Here is a 26859-nt window from a genome sequence, read left to right on the forward strand (position 1 = left end):
CATGAGTCTGAAGATAGGCCAATTCAGGATCGACAAACTTTATGACACGCAGGGCATTTGTTGTCATGTGGGATATCTGGTCGTGTATTACTAGTTAGGGTCATGGCTTGTTCTTTCCACAACTCTTGCTTTTCCTCTTCACTTTGTCGTCGTTGGGTCTCAAAATGCTGAGATCCTTCCCATAGACTCTGCCTCCATCTGGTTCAGTCCAGGCGATGGTCTCCCAGGAGTTGATGTCAAAATTCCATTTCTTCATGTTGGCTTTCAACACATCCTTGAGGTGCTTCTTTTGTCCTCCTCTGGTGCCTCTGCCCTGACTGAGCTGGGAGAAGACCTGCTTTGGGAGCCTGGTATCTGACCTCCGAACTATAAGACTATCCCAACAAAGCTGATGGTGGATAATCATAGCCTTGACGCTTGTGAGAGGACGCTGATGTTGGTGCACCTGTCCTCCCACTTGATATTTAGGATCTTCCACAGACAATGTTGATGAAATGACTCTAGTGCTTGGAGGTTCCTCCTGTATGTTGTCCATGTTTCAGCCCCGCACTGTAAGGTAGGGATCATGACTGCATGGTAGACCATGAGCTTGGTTTCAGTTTTGCTGTCGCGATCTTCAAACACTCGCTTCCTCAGATGGCCAAAGGCTGCACCGGCAGACTTCAGGCAATGCTAGATTTCTTCGTCAATGTCAGCCTTCTGTGAAAGATAACTTCCAAGATGGAAGTGTTCCATATTTTCCAGGCACTCATCATGAATCCTAATCAATGGGGCTGGGGCGTGTGTATTTGGAGCTTGCTGATGGAGGACTTTGGTCTTCTGAATGTTGAATGTAGGTTCCATCTTCTCATATGCCTATCGACGATTCTCTGAAGATCAGATTCCAACACAGCACTTACTGCAGTGTCATCATCATATTGGAACTCAATGACGGAAGTCGGGTGGTCTTAGTTTTTGATTGGAGTCGCCTGAGATTAAATAGTTTACTGTCCATTCGATAAATAAGCTGTACTCCAGCAGGGAGCTCGTCTCTAGTCAGATGGAGCATGGCTGCTAGGAAGATCAAAAAAAGAGGTGGGGCGATAACACAACCTTGTTTAACTCCTGTACTAACCTCAAAGGGGTCTGCAATGGATCCGTTGCGAAGGATCACCGCTTGCATATCATCATGAAGCATGATGTGATGAATTTTGGAGGACATCCATACTTCAACAGAATCTTCCAGAGTGCCTCACAATTCACAGAGTCGAAGGCCTTTGTCAAGTCAAAAAATGCTATGTAGAGAAATTGATGTTGATCACAACATTTTTCTTGTAGTTAGTGAGCTGTGAAAATCGTGTCAGCAGTGCCTCTTGATGGTCTAAACCCACATCGAGATTCGGGGAGTAGCTCTTCACCATGTGTAATGAATCGGTTCAGAAGGGTTCTTGTAATGATCCTTCCTGCAATGGAGAGCAGGGAGATGCTTCTGTAATTTCCACAGTTGGATTTGTCCCCTTTTTTGAAGATTGTGACAATCATAGCATCCTTGACATCATTCGGGACTTCCTCTTCATTCCAGATCTGTAGGATGAGGGCGTGGTGCTGTAATGTTAGTTCCTTTCCTCCGTGCTTAAAGATTTCAGCAGGGATTCCATCACCTCCTGCCCCCTTGTTGTTCTTCATTTGTGTGATGGCTTTTGTCCTCGCCAGGGAACCTGGGCAGGTCGATCGTCCACAAATATTGCCTTATCAAATCATAATTGAGAATAAATAGATGATAGAGTAAGACCAAAGAATCAAACAACCTGCCAGACTCGTCTTAGTTTGACAGGAGCAGACAGTTATTGTTTCATTCCCTGTCTCATACATATATACTTGGGATGAGGGGAGTGGGACAGGATTAAAGTGCTGGGCAGTTTGTTGTGATTCTGACTGGGGGTAATGGCCACCAGTGCATTCATGCTGGCAATTGTTTCAGAAAGGCATTTCAGAATGCATCCCCCAGCGTTATAGGAACAGCCTGATTTTTATTCCACATACAAGCTTTTAATTGGGAGCCACGACCTTTCCCAGTGGCTGAGACATATGTTAAAGACCAGCAGGAGTAAAACCTTTTCACTAGCCTGTAGTGATGGAACATAGGAACAGGAGCAGGCCATTCAGCCCCTCAAGCCTGTTCCACCATTCAATTGGATCATGGCTGATCTGTATCTACTTCAACAATCTGCCTTGATTTCGTAACCCTTACCTCACAGATATCTATCAATCTCAGTTTTGAAATTTTCAATTGACCTTGCCTCAACAGCTTTTTAGAGAGAGTTCCCGACTTCCAATATGCTTTTGTGTGAAAATCGGTGTAAGCACATCTTTATCCAACCTGCATAATCAAAAATCATGACTGTCAACCCTCAGATGGCAAGTGTTGAAGCTGCACTTAGAGGGAACACTGCCATCAGAGGTGTAAGCATCATTTCTATCAATTCCACCACCAACAACAACACTAACATTGCTTCTTTTTTAATCTTTTGGATGGTAGAGTTGTTATCTTGTGCAAAGTATAGGGAATATAAGTTGGTGAAAGGTAACTCTTGATTAGATTTTTAAAGACTAAATACGCAAACATAGTGAGGACTTTTTGAAATCGAAATCAAAATCATTTGTAAAATTAGTAATTGAATATACTCAAAGGCATGAAATTTAAATAAACGAGAAGATTAACATTGGACATTGCCAGGAGGTGAGTAACCTGAACTTTGCATCCCATGACCTGTTTCTGGATTACAGCCATGACACCTGATGCCTGCATTCACATTTCAGTTCACTCAGTATGAATGAATATTGTGAGAAATTGATAAACTGAGATACAGGTTACACCTCTCAAAGTTCAGTAGGTACAATCTGTAACTGGAGCAAACTTGATGGGTTCAGCTTATCACATACACCTGTCTGAAGTATAGCAAACACAATAGACTGAATTTTCGTTTTGGGTCAGGTCCTTGATGATGGGAGCATTTCTGGGTTCTGACCCTGTACCGCCACCTTGAAGGAGATGACCAATCAGTGGCCAAAGGGTGCGCTTGCCATCCAATCGGAGGCACTTCAGCACTGAGAGAGCGGCAGCCCCACTGTCAGAGGAGAGTGTTGCCTATGTAGGTAGAAGGCACGCTCTGAGCACACTTCATCACTTTTCAAAACAAAAAGTGGCCACAGCTCTGTGACTGCCATTGTAGAGGAGGGAACCCCTCCACAGAGTGACCTGTGGACTCAGCTGCGGCCATCTAAGTAAGTTGACTGTGGAGTGGGGGTGGAGTGTCTGCCACCAGGAGGCCACCTCCACGTATCAGCCGGCTTTGGCCTCAGAACATTGGCCTTAATAGGCCCTTTAATTGCCTTAATAGGCTACCTGCTGCTTGCAAGTGGCCCTCAAAGCTGCCTCTACAAAAATGGGCTGGAGGCAGACACCTACAAGCAAATCTGCATGCCGCTCTCCGATGCCAATATTCTGGCCCTCCCGCATCCAATGCAATTCGAAAATTCTTCCCAAACCTGCTCCTGTTCCCATCAAATATTTCAACATATAGCAGTTTTCAGGTACTTTTAAATAATGTGGGACTTCAACTGGGATTCTTTTGCCAAGAAGCAGAGCCATATGTGCTTGATATGGAGAATAATCTGTGCTGTGGGTAGGGTTGTCAACTCTGGTTGGACACGTTCCTGGTGCTTTTATCATATGACCATCTGCCTCCAACCACCTTGCCCAGTCAAATACCCTTTTAACGCATCTCCAATATTTTTCTAACTAATAAATGAAAGTGTTCAAAGAGAATGAAAAAGACATAGAGCAGAATTTTCCTGGCCCCGTGGTGGCAGGCTTGGAGCAGGGAGGGGGAGGGAATAGGGGGCGCTGCATTGGGATGGCTCCCAGCACATTCCCGATGCTAGGGAAGTTTCCGAGAGGCAGGCAGGATTACCAGGGAGCGGGCAGCCAATTTAAATATTTAATGACCCAATTAGGGACGATTTTCTGACCTCGCTAGCATTCTGCTCACAAGCATTGGCAATTTGGTCCTGGAATTGCAGACATTTTAATTTTACTTGCACATTTCATAACTGCTAGTTTGTGTTGTTGATTTTTGCAATGGAAGTTTGGAAAGGGCCATTAGTCGTGCTATTCCTTGCTTAGTGAATAAATCCTATATCTGAACACCAGATTTTTTGATATCAGCAAATGAAAATGAAAAATAAACAAATTTAATGGGAACATGGAATTAAACTTTATATGTCACCCACGGCATTATGGTATTTGCCTAAAGACCTGTGAAAACAAAAGGCTTGGGCAATCCTGATGTAGGCAATAGCACAGGGAGGGATTTGCGTTACTATTAACATAAATTCTCAATGCTGATGGATTATGCAAACACCGAGAGCTAGATTTTCCCTGCAGGTTTCTGAATCCCGCCATTCGGCTCAAATGTGGGTCAGAATTCCCGCATTGTGTGGGAAACAATCACTTATTGTGATCTTCCCCGGAGTGGCCAATTAATGACCAGAGGGCAGGCTCGCTGTCCAATTAAGGACAGCATGGGGGGGGGGGTGGGGGGTGGTACTCAAAGTTGGAGGCCCAATCATAGGCCTTCCAGCTCAAAAGCAGCAGCAGGAAATTTCAGAACAAGTGACCAAAAGCTTGATTTTAAGGAGCATCTTAAAGGAGGAGAGGAAGGTAGAGAGACGTAGGGAGGGAATTCCAGACAGTAAAGCCAAGGCAGCTGAAGGCAGCAGCCATTAATGGTGGTGGTAGTGAGAAGGGCTCTCCTTGCCGGATCCTTCCTGAAGGCCTGGAGTCTCACCGCCTCTGCACGCTATCCATGAGGCGGCTATGGTGGGGAAGAGACCATCAGCCATCTCCTTCTGGAATGTGTCTTTGCAAAGCAGGTCTGGAAACAGATGCAGTGGTTTTTGTCCAGGTTCATCCCAAGCAGCTCCGAAACGCAGGACTCCGTGTTCTACGGGCTGTTCCCAGGGATGCACACCGAGATAAACATCAGCTGCTGCTGGAGGACCATCAACCCAGTGAAAGACACTCTTGAAACTTGCTGGTCTTCCAGTGCAAAGAGCTGTCCATGACCGAGTGTTGCAGACTGGCACATTCCAAGGTCCAGGACTAGGTGCTGAAGGATGCACTAAAGCTTGGGGCAGCCACCACATAGGCTCAATGGGGAAAGGCCACTGTTTAAGTCCCCCCCCCCATCATAGAGTACCAAGGGGCTGGAAACTGTGTAAAACTCCTCGGGCTGTATGCACCAGAAAATGTTTGACGTGTAATGTAAATGTACATTGTAAATATAACCTGATGTGGCAAGTGTAGTGAGGCCTCATGTACTGTATTGAAATAAACTGATCTGATTTGCACTTTATGTAATATCAAATTTGAATGATGAAATATATTTGAACAATTATTATGAATAAACTATATTTTTGAAAAACAAAATCAATAGTGAAGCAATTAAAATGGGTGATGCACAAGATTCCAGAATTGGAGGAGTGCAGAGATCTTGCAGGATTCTCAGGCTGGAGGAGGTTACAGAGATAGGGAGGGGTGAGGCCATGGAGGGATTTGAAAGCAAGATGAGAATGTAAGCAGGTGTTAAATTAATTTCAAGCCAACTCTGCCAAAAAACAGGCTACAAGTGACTGGTTCCAGATTTCAAAGCGACAGCAAATTTGCATCTGCTGGAACCTTTCATATTACCACTCACGTCCATCTTTCATGTGACATACCTCATACCCTGGTGATCATTCTTGGTGTAATTCTGAGATGTGCTCACCATCTCCAGCAGTGGCAGATGTTCATTTGCTTAAAGCAATCATGAAACAAATTTGCATGTACAATTTTAAACACAAATTTGTAATGCAAAGTCTAATTTGTATTATACTCAACTCCAAGATATGACCCTTTCCTCTAGGCCTGGTGATATTTGGAAAGCAGGCCATGAACCCAAATGAAAAGGCAAATTGTGAGGAAGCTGAGGTCTACTTTGTGTGGTTATTTGCTTTGTTATGTTAGTTTAAAATCCATTTCTTTTCCGTGAATTGTTTTCTCTTTACCAAAGTGTTGGATGTCAGTACTGGGGAAATGGACCATTTTCCAGTTTTTGCAGCCCAAGCCACATAGTATGCCCAGGACAGACAACATCACAGCTAATGTTTCCTCGACTCTGTGTCCCCCAACACTAAACTGTGAAACTTCCCCATTGCAGCAATGTTGCATTTTCATTTTCAACATCAGCGACCCTAAAAAATAGAAGATGTCTCTGTGACAAAATGGAGTACTTTTTGCCTATGGTATATCATTTCTTTCCACTTTTCAATCATGGTGAACATTAAAAACCAAGCATCTTTATAGAAAATGGCTTATCTTATCAAAAGAAGAACAAACAGAATATGGAAGTTTTAACTGGAGGGAGAGGCCTAGCCATTCAATTCAAATACAGGTATTGTGGCATTTGTTTCTGTATATGTTTGAATGGCAGTTTTTTTCCTGTGATTAAGAGATATTTAAATCTGCTTTATGCAAATTTGCTTTGTGCTAATTCGAAAAAAAAGTATTTGTCCCCTTGTCTTGTTAAAATTGAGCAATCCATAGCTATCAGGGAGAGATAGGTCAAAGAGAATCCATGAATAGCCAACAACAAACCACCACCCAAAGGTTGCTATTCAGAGATCTTGGCCTTGATTTTAACTGTCTGTGCGAGCAGTAGCAGATGCTCATTGTGAGGGGCAGTTAAAATGGAGCGAGTCACTTAACCCACTCTGATCCGGCCATATCCCAATATTAACCTGCACTTTTGATCAGGCAAACAGGACACCCGCATGAAGGAAGCAGGGTCCAACTTTAAATATGCACATTTGGGCCCAATGATGTCTTCAGAGCTGATCTGTAATTTTAGTTGTAGGCCTGAGCCTGAGCAGGAGAGTGGGAGTGTCAGCTCCAAACTTGTTAACAGCCAGATGGTGGGCCAGAAGCTGAGTTTAAAAGTTTTATTTTATGTTTCCTGGTGGGCCAAGAGGGGCAACAATTCTCCCTGGGCCTTGAGCTTCCCTTATGCCAGGTTACCCTTCTTCCAATCGTGGCCAGATCCTTGCCTCACCTTCCTAATCTTTCCCACAGGCTTCACCCTCCTCCCAATCTCTGCCATGTTATCCATACAAGCATACAAATTAGGAGCAGGAGTAGGCCACTCGGTCCTTCGAGCCTGCTCCGCCATTCAATAAGTTCATGGCTGAACTGATTACTCCACATTTCTACCTACCCCCGATAACCTTTCACCCCCTTGCACATCAAGAATCTATCAACCTCTTCCTTAAAAATATTCAAAGACTCTGCTTCCACTGCCTTTTGAGGAAGAGAATTCCAAAGACTCACGTCTATCTGAGAGAAACAAATTCTCCTCATCTCTGTCTTAAATGGGCGACCCCTTATTTTTAAACAGTGACCCCTAGTTCTAGATTCTCCTCCAAGGGGAAACATCTTTTCCACATCCACCCTGTCATAACCTTATATGTTTCAAATAGGTCGCTTCTTACTCTTCTAAATTCCAGCAGATACAAGCCTAGCCTGTCCAACTTTTCCTCATAAGACAGCCCGCCCATTCCAGGTATTAGTCTCATAAACTTTCTCTGTACTGCCTCCAACGCATTTACATCCTTCCTTAAATAAGAAGACCAGTACTGCACACAGTACAGTGGTCTCACCAATGCCCTGTATAGCTGAAGCATAACCTCCCTACTCTTGTATTCAATTCCCCTTGCGATAAACGATAACATTCTATTAGCTTTCCAAATTAGTTGCTGCACCTGCATACTAACCTTTTGCGATTCATGCACTAGGACACCCAGATCCCTTTGCATCTCAGAGCTCTGCAATCTCTCACCATTTAGATAATATGCTTGTTTTTTATTCTTCCTGCCAAAGTGTATAATTTCACACTTTCCCACATTATACTCCATTTGCCAGGTCTTTGCCAACTCACTTAATTTATCTATATCCCTATGTAGCCCCCTTATGTCCTTTTCACAAGTTACTTTCCTACCTATCTTTGTGTCATCAGCAATTTAGCAACCATACCTTCGGTCCCTTCATCTAAGTCATTTATATAAATTGTAAAAGGTTGAGGCCCCAGCACAGATCCCAGTGGCACACAACTCGTTACATCTTGCCAACCAGAAAATAACCCATTTATGCTGACTCTCTGTTTCCTGTTGGCTAACCAATCTTCTATCCATGCCAATATGTTACCCCCTACACCATGAGCTTTTATTTTCTGCAATAACCTTTGAGGTGGCACCTTATCACATGCCTTCTGGAAATCTAAATACAATACATCCACTGGTTCCCCTTTATCCATAGCACATGTAACTACCTCAAAGAACTCTAATAAATTGGTTAAACATGATTTCCCTTTCACAAAACCATGTTGACGCTGCCTGATTACCTTGAATTTTTCTTAATGCCCTGCTATAACATCTTTAATAATAGCTTCGAATATTTTCTTAAGACAGATGTCAAGCTAACTGGCCTGTAGTTTCCTGCTTTCTGTCTCTCTCCCTTTTTGAATAAAGGAGTTATATTCGCTATTTTCCCAACCTAATGGAACCCTCTCCGAATCTAGGGAATTTTGGAAAATTACAACCCTAGGATGAAGTCCATCAGGACCCGGGAACTTTTCAGCCCGCAGCTCCAGCAATTTGTTCAGTACCACTTCCCTGGCGATTGTAATTTTCTTGAGTTCCTCCCTCCCTTCCATTTCCTGACTACACCTTCTTCTGGCAGGGTAGGGATCCTGAAGAACCAAGACAGCATGGTGTGGGCTTCGCCATCAGAAACTCTTTGCTCAGCATGATAGAGTCACCTTCAAATTGCTCAGAATGCATACTGTCCATCCGACTGCTCACCGCCTCTGGTCGAGTACACCTACTCAGCATCTATGCTCCAACACTCTGCTCCCCACCTGAAGCTAAAGACCAGTTCTACGAGGAACTCCATAATATCATTAATAGCATCCCCAATACCGAACATCTGTTCCTGCTGGGGGACTTTAATGCCAGGGTTGGGGCCGACCATTACTCATGGCCCTCCTGCCTTGGGCGCTATGGCATTGGAAGGATGAATGAGAATGGACAGAGACTGCTTGAGTTGTGTACCTATCACAACCTCTGCATCACCAACTAGTTATTTTACACTAAACCCTGTCACCAGGTTTCTTGGAGGCACCCAAGATCACGTCGTTGGCACCACTTGGACCTCATCGTCACAAGGCGAGCCTCCTTAAACAGCGTTCAAATCACACGCAACTTACACAGTGCGGACTGTGACACCGACCACTCCCTGGTGTACAGCAAGGTTAGACAAACCAAAGAAGCTACATCACTCCAAGCAGAAGGGCCACCCGCACATCAACACGAGCAGAATTTCTTATCCACAGCTGTTACATAAATTTCTAAATTCACTTGAAAGAGCCCTTCAAAACACTCCCACAGGGGATGCAGAGACCAAGTGGGCCCACATCAGAGATGCCATCTATGAGTCAGCTATGACCACCTATGGCAAACGTGTGAAGTAGAATGCAGACTGGTTTCAACCTCACTTTGAAGAACTGGAACATGTCATAGCCGCTAAGCGCATTGCACTGTTGAACTACAAGAAAGCCCCCAGCGAGTTAACATCCGTAGCACTTACAGTAGCCAGAAGCGCTGCACAAAGAACAGCCAGACGCTGCGCTAATGACTACTGGCAACACCTATGCAGTCATATTCAGCTGGCCTCTGACACCGGAAACATCAGAGGAATGTATGATGGCATTAAGAGAGCTTTTGGGCCAACCGTCAAGAAGATCGTCCCCCTCAAATCTAAATCAGGGGACACAATCACTGACCAACGCAAGCAAATGGACCGCTGGGTGGAGCTCTACCTAGAACTGTACTCCAGGGAAAATGTTGTCACTGAGACCGCCTTCAATGCTTACCAGTCTCTGCCAGTCATGGATGAGCTGGACGTATAAGCCAACAAAGTCGGAACTCAGTGATGCCATTGATTCTCTAGCCAGCGGAAAAGCCCCTGGGAAGGACGGCATTACCCCTGGAATAATCAAGAGTGCTAAGCCTGCTATACTTTCAGCACGCCATGAACTGCTTTGCCTGTGCTGGGATGAGGGAGCAGTACCCCAGGACATGCGGATGCCAATATCATCACCCTCTATAAGAACAAGGGTGACTGCGGTGACTGCAACAACTACCGTGGAATCTCCCTGCTCAGCATAGTGGGGAAAGTCTTTGCTCGAGTCGCTTTAAACAGGCTCCAGAAGCTGGCCGAGTGTGTCTTCCGAGCAGAGAGATCCACCATTGACATGCTGTTCTCCCTTCGTCAGCTACAGGAGAAATGCCGCGATCAACAGATGCCCCTCTACGTTGCTTTCATTGATCTCACCAAAGCCTTTGACCTCGTCAGCAGACGTGGTCTCTTCAGACTACTAGAAAAGATCGGATGTCCACCAAAGCTACTAAGTATCATCACCTCATTCCATGACAATATGAAAGGCACAATTCAGCATAGCGGTGCCTCATCAGACCCCTTTCCAATCCTGAATGGCGTGAAACAGGGCTGTGTTCTCGCACCTACACTGTTTGGGATTTTCTTCTCCCTGCTGCTCTCACATGCGATCAAGTCTTCAGAAGAAGGAATTTTCCTCCACACCAGATCAGGGGGCAGGTTGTTCAACCTTGCCCGTCTAAGAGCGAAGACCAAAGTATGGAAAGTCCTCATCTGGGAACTCCTCTTTGCTGACGATGCTGCATTAACATCTCACACTGAAGAGTGTCTGCAGAGTCTCATCGACAGATTTGCGGCTGCCTGCAACGAATTTGGCCTAGCCATCAGCCTCAAGAAAACGAACATCATGGGACAGGACATCAGAAATGCTCCATCCATCAATATCGGCGTCCACTCTCTGGAAGTGGTTCAAGAGTTCACCTACCTAGGCTGAACTATCACCAGTAACCTGTCTCTCGATGCAGAAATCAACAAGCACATGGGAAAGGCTTCCACTGCTCCGTCCAGACTGGCCAAGAGAGTGTGGGAAAATGGCGCACTGACACGGAACACAAAAGTCCGAGTGTATCAAGCCTGTGTCCTCAGTACCTTGCTCTACGGCAGCGAGGCCTGGACAATGTATGTCAGCCAAGAGCGACGTCTCAATTCATTCCATCTTCGCTGCCTCCGGAGAATCCTTGGCATCAGGTGGCAGGACCGTATCTCCAACACAGAAGTCCTCGAGGCAGCCAACATCCCCAGCTTATACACCCTACTGAGCCAGCGGCGCTTGAGATGGCTTGGCCATGTGAGCCGCATGGAAGATGGCAGGATCCCCAAAGACACATTGTACAGCGAGCTCGTCACTGGTACCAGACCCACCGGCCGTCCATGTATCCGCTTTAAAGACGTCTGCAAACGTGACATGAAGTCCTGTGACATTGATCACAAGTCATGGGAGTCAGTTGCCAGTGATCGCCAGAGCTGGCGGGCAGCCATAAAGGCGGGGCTAAAATGTGGTGAGTCGAAGAGACTTAGCAGTTGGCAGGAAAAAAGACAGAAGCGCAAGGGAAAAGCCAACTGTGTAACAGCCCTGACAACCAATTTTATCTGCAGTACCTGTGGAAGAGTCTGTCACTCTAGAATTGGCCTTGATAGCCACTCCAGGCGCTGCTGCACAAACCACTGACCACCTCCAGGCGCTTACCCATTGTCTCTCGAGACAAGGAGGCCAAAGAAGAAGAGTCATTCTTTGCTGTTTTTATATTCTGTCTAATCTTCTGACCTGCCTCCTATCTTTGCACAATTATAGGCTTTTTCTTTAAGTTTGATACTATCTTTAACTGTTTTAGTTAACCACGGATGGTGGGTCCCACCCTTGGAACTTTCCGTTCTCGTTGAAAACGCCCCAGCTCCCTCCAAGTTTCTGCCACAGTCTTCTCTCCTCATCCTGATCTCTGGTTTAGGATTATACCACCCCCCACCACAACTCCCCAACTTTCCTACAGAGTACTCCCCCTTTCCAATAGGCAGCAGTTCCTTCCCCCTGCCCAGAGCCTTCCTGCCCACCATTCCAAATTCCAAAAATATCAGTTGAAAGCTACACTAATTTGATTCACTACATACCTCAGATTTGTCAGCACAACTTGTTGGGAATAAGTACTTTGTGCGCCTTAAGAGCATTTAACCTTCTTATTTGCAGATTTCCTCCCTGGGAATCGGATATCTGACAATGTTCCCTTACCTTTCTGGGTAAAGGTAGATTTGAAGTAGCTATCTGACTATTTAAGAACCTTGGAATGTTTTATATGTTAAAGGTGCTATATGAATTCAAGTAAGAGTAACTTTTTAATTTAATATTCTCACGTCCACTATTTTTAAGTGGAAAAATAATTTCATCCTTTAATTCAACTACATACTTCAAAAGCTCAGTTCTTTCTGATTGCAAAGTTCCCAACAATCTTTCATTCAATGTTTCTCTCGAAAGCTCTCATTTCTTTCACCTGCTTTTTCTTCTCAGTTTTGAAATTTCAATTTGTCCCCCAGCCTCAACAGCTTTTTTGGGGTTCAATGTTCCAGATTTCCACGAGCTTTTGTGTGAAGATATGCTTTCTGACATTACCCGTAAATAGCCTAGCTCTAATTTTGAGGTTCTGGACTCCCCCAGTAGAAGAAATAGTTGCTCTCTATTTACCCTATTAACTCCTTTGATCATCTTAAACACAAAGGCCAGGTGTACTAGTGAATAACAAGGGAACGGAAAGGAGATTTTTCAGAATCTTTTCAACTGAGCTACTGTGAAAGTTAACTGAAGTGGGCTGGTGGTGTGTCGAAGCAATTAAAAGCGATTCTGGAGACATTTAGAATTGTGTGATATGCTGAAACATTAATGGGCTTGTTTGGCTTAATGACTTTCTCTGTGCCTAGAGTTTCCTAAGCTTTAAAGTTTTTTTCAAACAAATATGGAATCCAATGATGTTAACTGTTGAACACATAATCAAGTCACGTCATCAATATGCAAATGACATGTGATTCTCCTGGTTTTTTTATTTCCCTAAACAAAGAAATATTTCCCAGATGTTTTTCATGAAGGCATTGTCACTTTATAAACAGTATCACTTGTAGAATCCTCCCTCTTTCTTCATTACCCCTGCCGCCCCCCCCCCCCACCCCTAAAGTGTCAGCCGTAGCTCAGTTGGTAGCACTCTTGCCTCTGAGTCAGAAGGTTGTGGACCTAATCTAGGCTGACAGTCCTCAGGAGTGCTGCACTGTCAGAGTCATAGAGTCATTTACAGGTGCCGTCTTTCAGATGAGACATTAAACTGAGGCCCCATCTGCCCTCTCAGGTGGATGTAAAAGATCCCATGGCACGATTTTGAAGAACAGGGGAGTTGGCCTGGCCAATATTTATTCCTTAATCAACATCACAAAAATGCCAGATTATCTGGTCATTATCACATTGCTGTTTTTGGGAGTTTGCTGTGTGGAAGTTAGCTGTCATATTTCCTGCATTACAACAGTGACTACACTTCAGAAAGTACTTTATTGACTGCAAAGCACTTTGGGATGTGCGATATAAATACAAGTCTTTTCTTTCTTAAGACACACCAGTCCCTTCTGGTACCATTTTGTACCAGATTTAAGCTTTTATCTTCAACCAAACACTAGCACAGTTTGTTTGTAATTAGTATGTCAAATTCACTTTATTCACTTAGCAAGAAATGGCATAGAAAACTCTAAATAGTTTCTTGTACACTGCTATAAATATAACGGTTAAAGTTAGTTAATACAGTACATATTTAACAAAAGTAATCCCAAATCAATTATTGAGTAAAACACAATCACCGGTTACAGTTCAAATGGCAGACTTTTAGGGACCTATTTAATCTTCATAAAGAATTGTGCTCAGGCATGTTTTCAGTAGCTGGAGTTGGAATGTACAATTAGTTCTTGCTACTCAGCAGCTGTTGCCTAGTAACAACAGTTGTTTACAGTTCTTTGGTGGAGGGAAGGTGGGGTGGGGTGGGGTGGAAGGGTGGGAGAAGAGGGGAAAATGATCTGTCCTCAACTTGACTAACAGGTGTCCCCTCTGTGATCAGAACAAATAGTATATTTTCTGAAACATTTGCCTGGTTTTGGTTGTTGTAAGTATTTTGTAGTACTATATGGATGGGTTGAGCATATTGGAATTAACAAGTCATTTAAGTAGTTTATGTAGAGTTAGCGTCTATGCTTACTGTATTAATTGGTTCCATCATTTTTGGGCTGTAGTTCAGACACCTGTGAAATCATCATGATGAGTCCATTTCAAATGCTTCCAACTTTTGGTTTCTTCAGAAATAATGTCAAATATTTCATTTTTTTGTACCCACAAATAAATGTGATCTCCTGGGAGAGGCGAAAAGTTAGATAAAAGCTTAGGTCAATTTGAGAAAATAAAATGTGGGAAATTTCTCTTCAACCCTGTGAGGTGATTGAAACTAATTCAGGAGATCACTCTGGCCCTGATTAATGCCATGCAGTACCTACCTTTTGTACAAGGTGATCTCTGCCACAGCCAGCAACATGCCCAGCTCTCACTTGAAAGAATTCAGTGAATCTGAGTCCATCATTTGAGCCAGTAGCTTGTTCCAGAAGTCCACTGAGAAAAGAACTACCTCCTGACATCTATCCTAATATAACTTGAAATTGTGACTCCGGTCCTCCCTAACCTATTAAGTTGAAACAAGCTTTCTACTTGTACACAATCTGTCCCCTTCATCATCTTCTAAACCTCAATCAAATCACCCCAAGTCTACACTTCTCTAAAGTGTAGAGTCCCAGTTCTTTTAGCCTATCTTGAAACTAAGATGCTTCAAACTTGGAATTAATCTAGTGACCCTCCTCTGCACCTTATCCAATGCCTAAGTATCACCCATCATGTGAGGACCAAATCTGGACACTAATCTAACTGAAGCTTGATCAAGACCCTGTACAAGGACAACATAGTGCATTTGACTTATAGTCAATTACCAACAACACCTTATTTGTTCTAGCTATCACTTCACATCTCGCAGGTTTGGTTGAGTGGGTAGATCACATGGTTTGGTTGAGTGGGCAGTGTAGATATTGCATTTATTTATTTAGAGATACAGCACTGAAACAGGCCCTTCGGCCCACCGAGTCTGTGCCGACCAACAACCACCCATTTATACTAACCCTACAGTAATCCCATATTCCCTACCACCTACCTACACTAGGGGCAATTTACAACAGCCAATTTACCTATCACCTGCAAGTCTTTGGCTGTGGGAGGAAACCGGAGCACCCGGCGAAAACCCACGCAGTCACAGGGAGAACTTGCAAACTCCGCACAGGCAGTACCCAGAATCGAACCCGGGTCCCTGGAGCTGTGAGGCTGCGGTGCTAACCACTGCGCCGCCCTTTGTGGACATTCAAGAGATCTATGCATTAAAATGCCTAATCTCTTTCTTTCTCCACTGGCTTTAGAACTTACCCCTGAAGGATATATAGGTGCTCACTATTCACCCTGCCTACATACATAACATTGCACTTTTCAAAGTTAAGCAACATTTGCCAGCCACAAGCCCAATCCCCCAAATCATTTTGATCCACTGTAGCAGTTGAGCATTGAGTACAGTTCTGACACTCACACAAATCTAAGTAGCATCTGCAAATGTGCAAATGTTCCTTCAACACCTACATCTACATCATTAATAAAAAATAAAGAAAGCAATGTTCCTAGCAATGATCCCTGCAGGGCACCACTGGTGACCAGTCTCCAAACAGATCCAAATCCATCTATAACTACTGCTTACAACCTTCCAGCCAGTTCTCAATCCAGCTCAATATATTGGAAAAATCAATCTTGTAGAAAAGTCTCTTATGTGGTACCTGTCAAAAGCTTTATGGAAATCTAAGTAGCTTGAAGCCATGTTAGGTGTCCCTGATATGTCATCCTCTGTCTAAATAATCTTATGAATCCCCCAAGCATCTTGCCTATTATTTATGTCAAACTACTAGGCCTTTAGTTAACCGGGTTAACTCCTTTTTTAAAGATCGGAACTACATTAGCCTCCTTTCAGTCTAAGGAAACTGTCCCAGTGTGCAGCGAGTTAGTAAAGATACTGGTCTGTGTCTATACCTGTGAGGGTCCTGGGTGACTGCCCTATTGATTTTAAGGTTCCTAGTTGCATCAAAAAACGCATGTTCTCTATGTTAATGTTTACAATTTTATTATTAACAACATCACTGAAATCTGACAGTCGAGCATCATCTTCAAGGGTGAAGATCGATGCAAAATACTTGTTAAGTATTTCCGCCATAACCTGTGAATCCTTCATAACTTATTCTTGAGAGTTCTTCAGTAGCACCCACCCCCCAGTAAAGTCTTTGACAATTCTCTGCATCTTCACATACTGAAAAAGCTGTTTTCATTGCTACCACAATTGTCTAAGATCCTTTCAGCTAATCTAAACACGACCTTAGTTTTCTTTTGCTGTTCAAAGTACCTATCTTTGTTTAGTTGAGTATTAGATGACTTTGGTTTGTAGAAACATTTTTGTTTACATCTTATTTGTCTTTGTTCATGACCAGTCAACCACGGTGGTTTTTTCTTACCACCCTCACTCCTTTCGACTTTGGCCACATATTTAGCTTCCATTTTTATTTGTTGTTAAAAACTTTGCATTTATATTCTGTATCAGTTTTATCACCACCCAGTAGAGTTAACCAATTAACCTGTGCTGAATCTTCTGCCAGTTTAGTAAAGTTTGCCCTTCTGAGATCTGGGATTATTTGTAAATTTTTGGTACCTTAGGTTCTACCAGCCAATTGAAACCTTATATATAATATTATGGTCACTGTTGCCCAGGTGTTCCCCTACAGGGAGGCTTGATACAAGGTCATTCTTGCTACTAAATACTTGATATAGGATTACCTCTGGCTACCTCATTGAAACCCTGAACTAGGAAACATTCCTGTGTACTTTCAACAGGTTTTTGTAGCTGCACTTCTGACCAGTACAATTGGCTTCAGTATCCCTGGGCTATAAAATGAGGATAAATCAAATAGTGTTCCTATACTTTATCTCAATACAGTGGGCCTTGCTGAAAAATGTAACTGTACAGCTATGGAGTGAGGATTAGACTCAGCTGAGCATATGTCTTCCAGTACCTCATGCCCAAGTAGCCACTGTTGAACTGGTCAAATAAACCTGCCGATAACCACACTTTGATCAGGTACTGGGGGGTCAACCCAGGATAAGTCACTACTTTTTAAAGGAAGAGACTGAGAAAGTTGCTAAATTCATCTCTTTTCTTGAACTGTAGCTCATTTTAATTGTTTGAAAAAGCATGCATTTTCAGGACATATTTCCCAAACCAAAAATTGTGACAGGAGATTAAATATTTCCTTGGAATTGCCTTTCCTCTTGGGTTTCAAAATTCACATCGCATTACATTTTAAAAAAGGTTTGTAAATCGAGCTAATTTCACATTCCAGGAAGTTACAAAGAGTATCAGTTCACTAACTGGATTATCTATCAAGTTGAATTGTAAAACAGCAGAATTTGTGAAAAGCTTTCTTTGATTGCGAAGTTTGAATGAAAACATGACACAAGAGCTTTTATTGAATGCTAGTGCTATTTTATTTCCTCCTCGGATTGTAGGCTTTCATATTTATTTTTCCTTTGAACATTATGATGTCCTTTTGCGTTTTTTGGCGTTGAAAATGCGGGCAGTCACCATCTCACCTGAAGCGTTACACATTCCTAATGAGTTTAGGAAACAATGTAAACTGTTTTTACACAGCATCATACAGCACACAAGGAAGCCATTCAGCCCATCTTGCCTGTGCCAGCTCTTTGAAACATTTTGGAACATATGCGAGTACCACCAGGTCCCATTTTTAGTGGGCCTTCTAGACTGCTAACCTTAGCATGTCCTGGAAATTAACATCTAGCTTGCAGCCAGCTGCAGGAGGCAGAAGCTTCCAGAACTGGCAGCACTAGTGAAAATGTTGCAGAATGCAACAACAGCTTAAAACAGTCTATGTAAGTTGTTGTAACTCGTTCAATGGCAGGGAGAGGAGGAGACTTCACCTATTAACTGCTTAGGGGACAGAAAAAGACCCTTTAGTCCATGCAGCCTGTCCCGCACAAATGTGCTACCTTCTGTATCACAATGGGCCTGATTTTAACTCTGCAAATCGATGGGTTTTGAATGAGTTAAAATTGAGCCCATATACACTCATCTCCCACGCAAAAGCCATGTCATCTCCTGGGAGAGGCGAAGAAAGCTTGATTAAAAGCACGGGCCAATTAGAGGAAAGAGTTTGGAAAGTTCCTCTCTGACCTCCTTAAGCAATCAAGTCCAGGAGACCACTCTGGCCCTCATTGATGTTATACAGTACCTAACTCTTGCATGAGGTGATTTTCTCCTCAGCCAGAAACAGTTCCAGCTTTTAGTTGAAGGAATCACTTAAACCAACAATTAAAAGGTATATATAAGAAAGACTTTTTATACAAATAGATTGTAAAGTCAGTGCAGTCCAATAACACAGGATGTTGGAGTCAGAATGTGCTGTATTACAGAGTGATAGGATATGATCTTCTACAGGGTTACTTACTGATCACCTCTATGTCATTGTTGGGAGATGCCAAGCAAAGATCAGATGCTTCCCTCAAGCTTTGGGAACAAGCCATCCAGTCAGGGATGGTGGAGGGAACCCAAGAAAAGATGAGGGAGAAAATACTTTAATAAGGAGTCTCAACTTAAAAATAAATGCAATGAATACCAATGAATTAATTGATGTTTTCTGTTGCACCAAATATATCAAGTGTTCAATGTTGTCTTTTTGCTTGCCAGCCATTGCAGTGAGCATAATTGGAACTCACCAACACGCTTTCCTGGAAAGAAGTCTGTCTTCTCGTTGGGGGATGAGGATGAAGCTGTAGATGAAGAGGTTGACATTGAAAATTTAAACCTTAAAAAAATCCAAACACCGGAAGAAAACAAAGAAGAAACATCAGAAAAGGCATATGGAGAACCCATGACAGTACCATGTGTTCTGAATAAGACAATCTTTCTAAGTTCCCAGAATGAACCCATAGCAATGAAGTCAAAAACCGCAAAACAGAGAGAGAATGAACTGAAAGCAACAAGAGATATAGAGACAGTCAAAACCCATGTCATTGCTTCCGGAGCAAATGCACATGATGGGATCCTCAGTGAGGATGTCCAAGATGTGCCATCCAAAGAAATAACTTATCTGGCAGATAACACTGGGGTAAACAGCAGTCAGACAAGTGACAGCACTGGAGCCCATTCTGCGAATGTAGATACAGATGGGGGTGCAGAGGACAAGAAGGTGAAAATGGCAGTAAAACCAGAGGGGAAGAAAAAGAAGAAACAGGCGTTGGATCAAGCAGTAGAAGCTGTGCAGCATCAAGTGGCACCATCTTCAGCATTCAATCCAAGCAATTCAGGTGTGCTTACTGTTAGATTTACTCACCATGAATTCCTCTGTGTTGTTTTTGCATTATTGTTCGCTTTTGTCCTTGAGCTCTTCGCAGTGTATCTATTTGTGCTGTAGGAGAGCAATACACAAACTGCAGTGTATTTAGCAGCATGGGTAAGGGACCACTTCAGTACTCTTTGTACCAACCATATTTCAAATACACTAATTTTACATCTGTTTATATTTTTATCACTATATAGTGTACAAATTGAAACCGCCAAAAAAATCTCAATCCTCTGTCCCCCTGGCTTCAGCCTCTTGCTCATCCTTCCTCTCACTTTGTTTCATGATTGGCAGCTTTGCCTTCTGTCACTTAAGTATCATTTTGATTGTCTCCATAAAATTCTGTCCCTCCACACCCTTAAAACCCATCTCTTTAGCCAAGCTTTAGGTCGCCTCTCCTAATCTCTTCTTGGAGGGGGGCGGGGGGTGCTCAGTCTGTTTTCCTTAGGTCTCTTGTGAGGTGCCTTGGGAGATTTATTTGTGGAAGCCCACCTTGTTAAACCCATAAGAAATATGAGCTACTCGACTTCAAAAGTACTTCATTCATTTTAAAGCACTTTAAGACATCCGATGGTCGTGAAAAGCACTATATAGATGGAAGTATTTTTAATCGCGCATCACAATCCCCACGTCCGTTTTCAGGGACAATTGAATTTTGAGCCCATGGAGTTAATCGCACAAGTCACAGAATCACAAAATCACAGAATCGTTCCAGTGCAAAAGGAGGCCATTTGGCCCTGCGTGTCTGCACCGGCTCTCTGAAAGAGCAACCCCCTCAGTTCCATTCCCCTGCCTTCTCCCTGTAACCCTGCACATTCTTTCTTTTCATATAACTGTCCAATTCCCTTTTGAATGCTTCAATTGAACCTGCCTCCACCAGGTTCTCAGGCAGTGCCTTCCAGACCTTAACCACTTGCTGTGTGAAAAAGTTTTTCCTCCTGTTACTTTTGCTTCTCTTACCAAATATTTTAAATCTGTGCCCTCTCGTTCTCGATCCTTTCATGAGTTGAACAGTTTCTCTCTATCTACTCTGTACAGACCCCTCATGATTTTGAATAGCTCTATCAAATCACCTCTCAGCCTTCTCTTCTCCGAGAAAAACAGTCCTAACTTCTCCAATCTATCTTCATCACTGAAATTCCTCATCTCTGGAACCATTCTCATGAATCTTTTCTGCACTGTTTCCAATGCCCTAAAGTCTTTCCTCAAGTGCAGCGCCTAGAATTGGATGCAATAATCCAGCCAAGGCTGAACTAGTGTCTTATACAAGTTCAATATAACTTTCTTGTTCTTGTCCTCTATGCCCCTATTAATAAAGCCCAGGATACTGTATGCTTTGTTAACTGCTCTCTGAACCTGTCCTGACACCTTCAATGACATGCATATATAACACCTAGGTCCCTCTGCTCTGGCACCCCTTTTAGAATTGTACCCTTTATTCTATATTGTCTCTCCATGTTCTTCCTATCAAAATGAATCACTTCACATTTCTCTGCATTGAACGTCATCTGCCATCTGTCTGCCCATTCCACCAACTTGTCTATGTCCTTTTGGAGTTCTACACTATCCTCCTCACAGTTCGCAATGCTTCCAAGTTTCATATTATCTGCAAACTTTGAAATTGTGTCCTGTACACCAAGGTCTAGGTCATTAACATAAATATCAGGAAAAGCAAGGGCCCCAACACTGATCGCTGGGGAACTCCACTGCAAACCTTCCTCCAGCCTGAAAAACATCCATTAACCACTACTCTTTGTATCCTGTCACTCAGCCAATTTCGTATCCATGTTGCTACTGTCCCTTTTATTCCATGAGGTACAGGTTTGCTCACAAGTCTGTTGTGTGGCACAGTATCAAGTGCCTTTTGAAAGTCCATGTCCATCACATCAACAGCATTGCCCTCATCAACTCTCTCTGTTACCTCCTCAAAAAATTCCAGCAAGTTAGTTAAACATGATTTTCCCTTAAGAAATCCATGCCGGCTTTCCTTAATTAACTCGCATTTGTCCATGTGACTATTGATTTTGCCCCTAATTTTTTCTAGAAGTTTTCCCACCACAAAAGTTAAACTGACTGGCCTGTAGTTGCTGGGCTTATCTTTACACCTTTTTTTGAACAAGGGTATAACGTTTGTAATTCTCTAGTCCTCTGGCACCACCCCAGAGTCTAAGGAAGACTGAAAAATTATGGTCAGTGCCTCTGCGATTTCCACCCTCACTTCCCTCAGTATCCTTGGATGCATCTCATCCGGTCCTGGTGCTTTATCCATTTTAAGTACAGACAGCCTATCTAATACTTCTTTATCAGTTTTAAACCCCTCTAGTGTCGGACTTACCTCCTCTTTCAACATTGCCTAGGTTGCATCTTCTTCCTTGATAAAGACAGATGCAAAGTATTCATTTAATACCTCAGCTATGCCCTCTGCCTCCATGTGTGAATCCCCTCTCTGGCCCCTAATCGGCCCCACCCCTCCTTTTACCACCCTTTTACTATTTATAAGCCTTTGTCCTTGGGCTTGAATTCAGTCCATACTGGGTATGCGTGCCTGATGTCTCATCTCTTGGGTAACTTTAAGAGTCTAAATTAAAAATGGGTTTGAGTAGTTTCAGTCCAGCTGCCAATGACAATTATTTCCAGCTCAAAACTTTCTATATTTAAGTATTAAATTGACAATCCTCATAATGATTTCTAGTATGAGCTCTTTTGGTTTTCAGGTAAATTGTTCAGATGGCACAGAAGGTGCTTCAGTCTATATCAAGGTTGTGCTTCAACTTGTGGGCATGCTTAATGCACTGTAGCAGATATCGCTGGGTATCCTGACCAAGTTTCCCTCTTCTTAACTTGGGGAAACTGAAGCTAACTGCAGCAGTCAAATCCCACTCTTGTTGAGATTGCCTGATTTAATACAGATCAGGGAGTGAAGCTGGGACCTTCTTAGCAGGATCATAACCAGAATACAGTGTATGCACTTCCTGGAGAGCTGAAAATGAGCACAGTTCCTGCTTCAACTTGCTTGATTGCTCAGGAATTAAACACTGCAGGAATTCTTGAGCCAGTATTGTGAGATTGAGATTCCTGATCTCACAAATCTTTTGCAAGAATTCCCACCCACAGCAACATTCCATCCCTTGGAGCAGCTCAATAGGCAGGAGCGAGGAGTTTCACTGAAAGAAACGAAAGAAAGACTTGCATTATTATGGCACTTTTCATTGCCACCAGAAATCTCAAAGCGCTTTCCAGCCAATGAAGTATTTTTGAATTGTAATCACTGTTGTAATGTAGGGAACAAGGTGATATGAGGGAGGCAAGGTAGAATGCCATGGTGAATAGAGGTGGAAGGGGTAAGAGGTGTCAGCATGAACTAAGAAGGGGTGATGACTGCCAGTGTGAGATTAGGGGAAGGTTGGGGGACAGAGCAGGGGATAAGTAACCAGAGGAGGTTTCTGGTGTGAAGTGAGGAGAGGAAAGGAAAATCAGTGCCAGCTTAAACTGGGTGAAAGATGACTGCCACCATCAAGAGTATTGTCACCTTAAACTGAGGAATTGTCACTCTTCGGGGGTGGTACCTCAGCAATCCTACTGATCTGTTGGAGAACAGATTGATTGGATGCTGTGATGCCCTGGAACCCCCTTTGAACAATGATACCCGGGGCCATGACGGCAGCAGTCTGAGCTTCCACGAAAGCACTCAGACCTTGGATGAAAGCTGTTTGTATTGCAATGCAAGCTGTGACGTCGGCCATCAGTTGCTGCAGCATGGTGGGTTCAATAGGTGTGCTGAGGGAGGCAACCACTCGTTTCCTGCTGGAAAAGGATGGACTCCAAGCTGTGTGCAAAGCCCTGTGTCAAGTTGGTGCTGGCCTCCTCCATGCTCCTTGGCACCAAGTGCCAATATAAACTGAGAGTGGGGTGGGGAGGGGGGCACAGGTAGAGAATGGAGTGTCGATATGGACTGAACGAGTAGAGTGGCTGAATGAAATTGAGGGATGGGGAGAAATGTGACACTGAAACAATGATATTAACAATTTCACAATTTAACAGTCAGATTTAGTAACAAGGTCACTACAGATCCACAATAACCCCCAATGTTTCCACAAGAATTGAGAACCAATCTCAGCAACTTTTTGTTCCAGTCTTCCACAATCCTTTCTTCCTTCCTTCCGTTTGGCCTCCTTGCCTAGAGAGACAATGGGTAAGCACCTAGAGGTGGTCAGTGGTTTGAGGAGCAGCGCCTGGAGTGGCTATAAAGGCCAATTCTAGAGTGACAGACTCTCCCACAGCTCTACAGGTGAAGTTAGTTGTCGGGGCTGTTACACAGTTGGCTCTCCCCTTGCACTGCTGTCTCTTTTCCTGCCAACTGCTGAGTCTCTTCGACTCGCCTCTCTTCGGCCCCGCCTTTATAGCTGTCCGCCACCTCTGGCAATCGCTGGCAACTGACTCCCACGACTTGTGGTCAATGTCGCAAGACTTCATGTCGCATTTGCAAACGTCTTTAAAGCGGAGACATGGACGGCCGGTGGGTCTGATACCAGTGACAAGCTCGCTGTACATTACGTCCTTGGGGATCCTGCCATCTTCCATGCAGCTCACATGACCAAGCCATCTCAAGCGCCGTAGGCTCAGTAGGGCATACATGCTGGGGATGTTGGACGCCTCAAGGACTTCTGCATTGGAGATACGGCCCTGCCACCTGATACCAAGGATTTTCCGGAGACAGCGAAGATGGAATGAGTTGAGACGTCACTCTTGGCTGACATACATTGTCCAAGTCTCGCTGCCATAGAGCAATGTATTGAGGACACAGGCTTGAAACACTCGGACTTTTGTGTTCCGTGTCAGTGCGCCATTTTCCCACACTCTCTTGGACAGTCTGGACATAGCAGCAGATGCCTTTCCCATGTACTTGTTGATTTCTGCATCAAGAGACAGGTTGCTGGTAATGGTTGAGCCTAAGTAGGTGAACTCTTGAACCACTTCCAGAGTGTGGCCGCCGATACTGATGGATGGAGCTTTTCTGACGCCTGCTCCATGATGTTCGTTTTCTTGAGGCTGATGGTTAGGTCAAATTCATTGCAGGCAGCCACAAACCTGTCGATGAGACTCTGCAGACACTCTTCAGTGTGAGATGTTAATGCAGCATCGCCAGCAAAGAGGAGTTCCCTGATGAGGACTTTCCGTACTTTGGTCCTCGCTCTTACACGGGCAAGGTTGAATAACCTGCCATTCGATCCTGTGTGGAGGAAAATTCCTTCTTCTGAAGACTTAAATGCACATGAGAGCAGCAGGGAGAAGAAGATCCCAAACAGTGTAGGTGTGAGAACACAGCCCTGTTTCACACCACTCAGGATAGGAAAGGGGTCTGATGAGGCACCGTTATGCTGAATTGTGCCTTTCATATTATTATGGAACGAGGTGATGATGCTTAGTAGCTTTGGTGGACATCCGATCTTTGCTAGTAGTCTGAAGAGACCACATCTGCTGACGAGGTCAAAGGCTTTGGTGAGATCTATGAAGGCAACATAGAGGGGCATCTGATGTTCACGGCATTTCTCCTGTAGCTGGCAAAGGGAGAACAGCATATCAATAGTGGATCTCTCTGCCTGAAAGCCACACTGTGCCTCAGGGTAGACACGATATCCGACAGGATACACCATCTCCTTTTCCCGTAGGGCCTTGAGGACATTCCTTGCAGACCACTGCCTGATGGATTGGTGATCAAAGGTGTTTTTCCGCAGAAACTTTCCCACAAAGCATAGGTGGTACGGCACGGTCCAACTGGATGGAGCGTTCCACGGCAATGTGACCAGGCCCATCTTTCGCAACACCGGGGACAGATAGAACCTCAGCACATAGCGACACTTGGAGTTTGCGTACTGGAGGTCTACACACAGCTTGATGCAGCCGCACACGAAGGTAGTCATCAGGATGAGGGCGATGTTGGGTACATTTTTCCCGCCCTTATCCAGAGGTTTGAACATCGTGTCCCTCCGGACCCGGTCCATTTTGGATCCCCAGATGAAGCGGAAAATGGCTCGGGTGACCGCCACAGCACAGGAGTGGGGTATGGGCCAGACCTGCGCCACGTACAGCAACAACGTGAGCGCCTCGCACCTGATGACCAGGTTCTTACCCACAATGGAGAGAGATCACTGCTCCCACATGCTCAGTTTATGTTGTACCCTGGCTACTCGCTCCTCCCAGGTTTTGGTGCACGACCCGGCCCTTCCGAACCATACCCCCAGCACCTTCACGTTGTCTGACCTGACGGTGAAGAGGACAAAGGATCGGTCAGCCCAGTTCCCAAAGAACATGGCCTCGCTCTTGCCGTGGTTAACTTTGGCCCCCGAGGCCAGTTCGAGTCATTTTAAACAGACTCCAGAAGCTGGCTGAGCGGGTCTACCCTGAATCTTCCACTATACAAGCAGAGGAATTGTGTACACCAGGAGCTTTAGACTCATGATTCCTGCACTTTCATTGGAAAGGTTTTGTTTTTATTATTTTTTTGAGACTGCTGGTCAGCTTTCTGCTTGTTTTCTGTGTTGTCTGAAGCTGCTGCTTCATTCATTCCGTGTCCTCATCCTGTGCTGCAGAAAGGAATTCCTGGCCTCTTGATGCAGTGGGAATTAATTGTTATCTGCAGCAGAGGCGGTTCCCAACAAAGCAGCAGTTTCAGGCAAGTGTTGCAGCCAGGAAGCAGCAGGTCAGAGAGGTGCTACTGCGAACCAGAGACAGGGGGGACAGGGTGGGAGGGGGCGCACGGTGATGTATGTTTCCTCTGATCGGGGGAGATAGTTAGAGGGAGGGAGTGCCTCTGAACTGGATTGAGTGAATGACTGTTGAAGTGTAGGCCAGGGAAGTCTGTTAAATATATGGATAAATCCAATGTGTTACTTTTCCTATAACTTTTAAATTAAAAATTTATCAATTGTGAAGTGAAAGATGTTTAAAATAAACCCGAATGTGCAACTTCTAATGCAAAAAAATCAAAATTTGCCCAGGGAAGCAAGCCCTGAAGATCCTCCTAGAAATGTGTGCTTCAGCATGTTGTCTGTACAGTGCTTCCTGGTTATGTGGCTGAGAGCCATATGGTGCAAGGGCAGCTAGTGACGGGTGTTTGTTTGAAACGAAGACAAAGGAAATCAGGAAGGGAGATGGTGGTGCAGTGGTAATGTACAGAGGCCCAAACTAATGTTCTGGGGATACAGGTTCAAATCCCACCATAGCAGCTGGTGGAATTTAAAATCAATAAGTCTGGAATTGAAAACTAGGGC

General features: G+C 44.1%; 1 protein-coding gene across 41 annotated transcripts in view; it reads left to right on the forward strand.

Moving 5' to 3' along the window:
- Nucleotides 1-26859, forward strand: part of LOC137352058 (protein polyglycylase TTLL10-like) — a 367140-nt gene that overhangs the window by 226550 nt on the left and 113731 nt on the right. For all 41 annotated transcript variants that reach the window (XM_068017111.1, XM_068017112.1, XM_068017070.1 and 38 more), the window contains one exon: nucleotides 18934-19553. In XM_068017111.1, coding sequence (XP_067873212.1) covers nucleotides 18934-19553 — 620 coding nt within the window. The remainder of the gene's footprint in view (nucleotides 1-18933; nucleotides 19554-26859) is intronic.

Source organism: Heterodontus francisci, chromosome 37, assembly GCF_036365525.1.
Source record: "Heterodontus francisci isolate sHetFra1 chromosome 37, sHetFra1.hap1, whole genome shotgun sequence".
NCBI classification, from domain to species: domain Eukaryota; kingdom Metazoa; phylum Chordata; class Chondrichthyes; order Heterodontiformes; family Heterodontidae; genus Heterodontus; species Heterodontus francisci.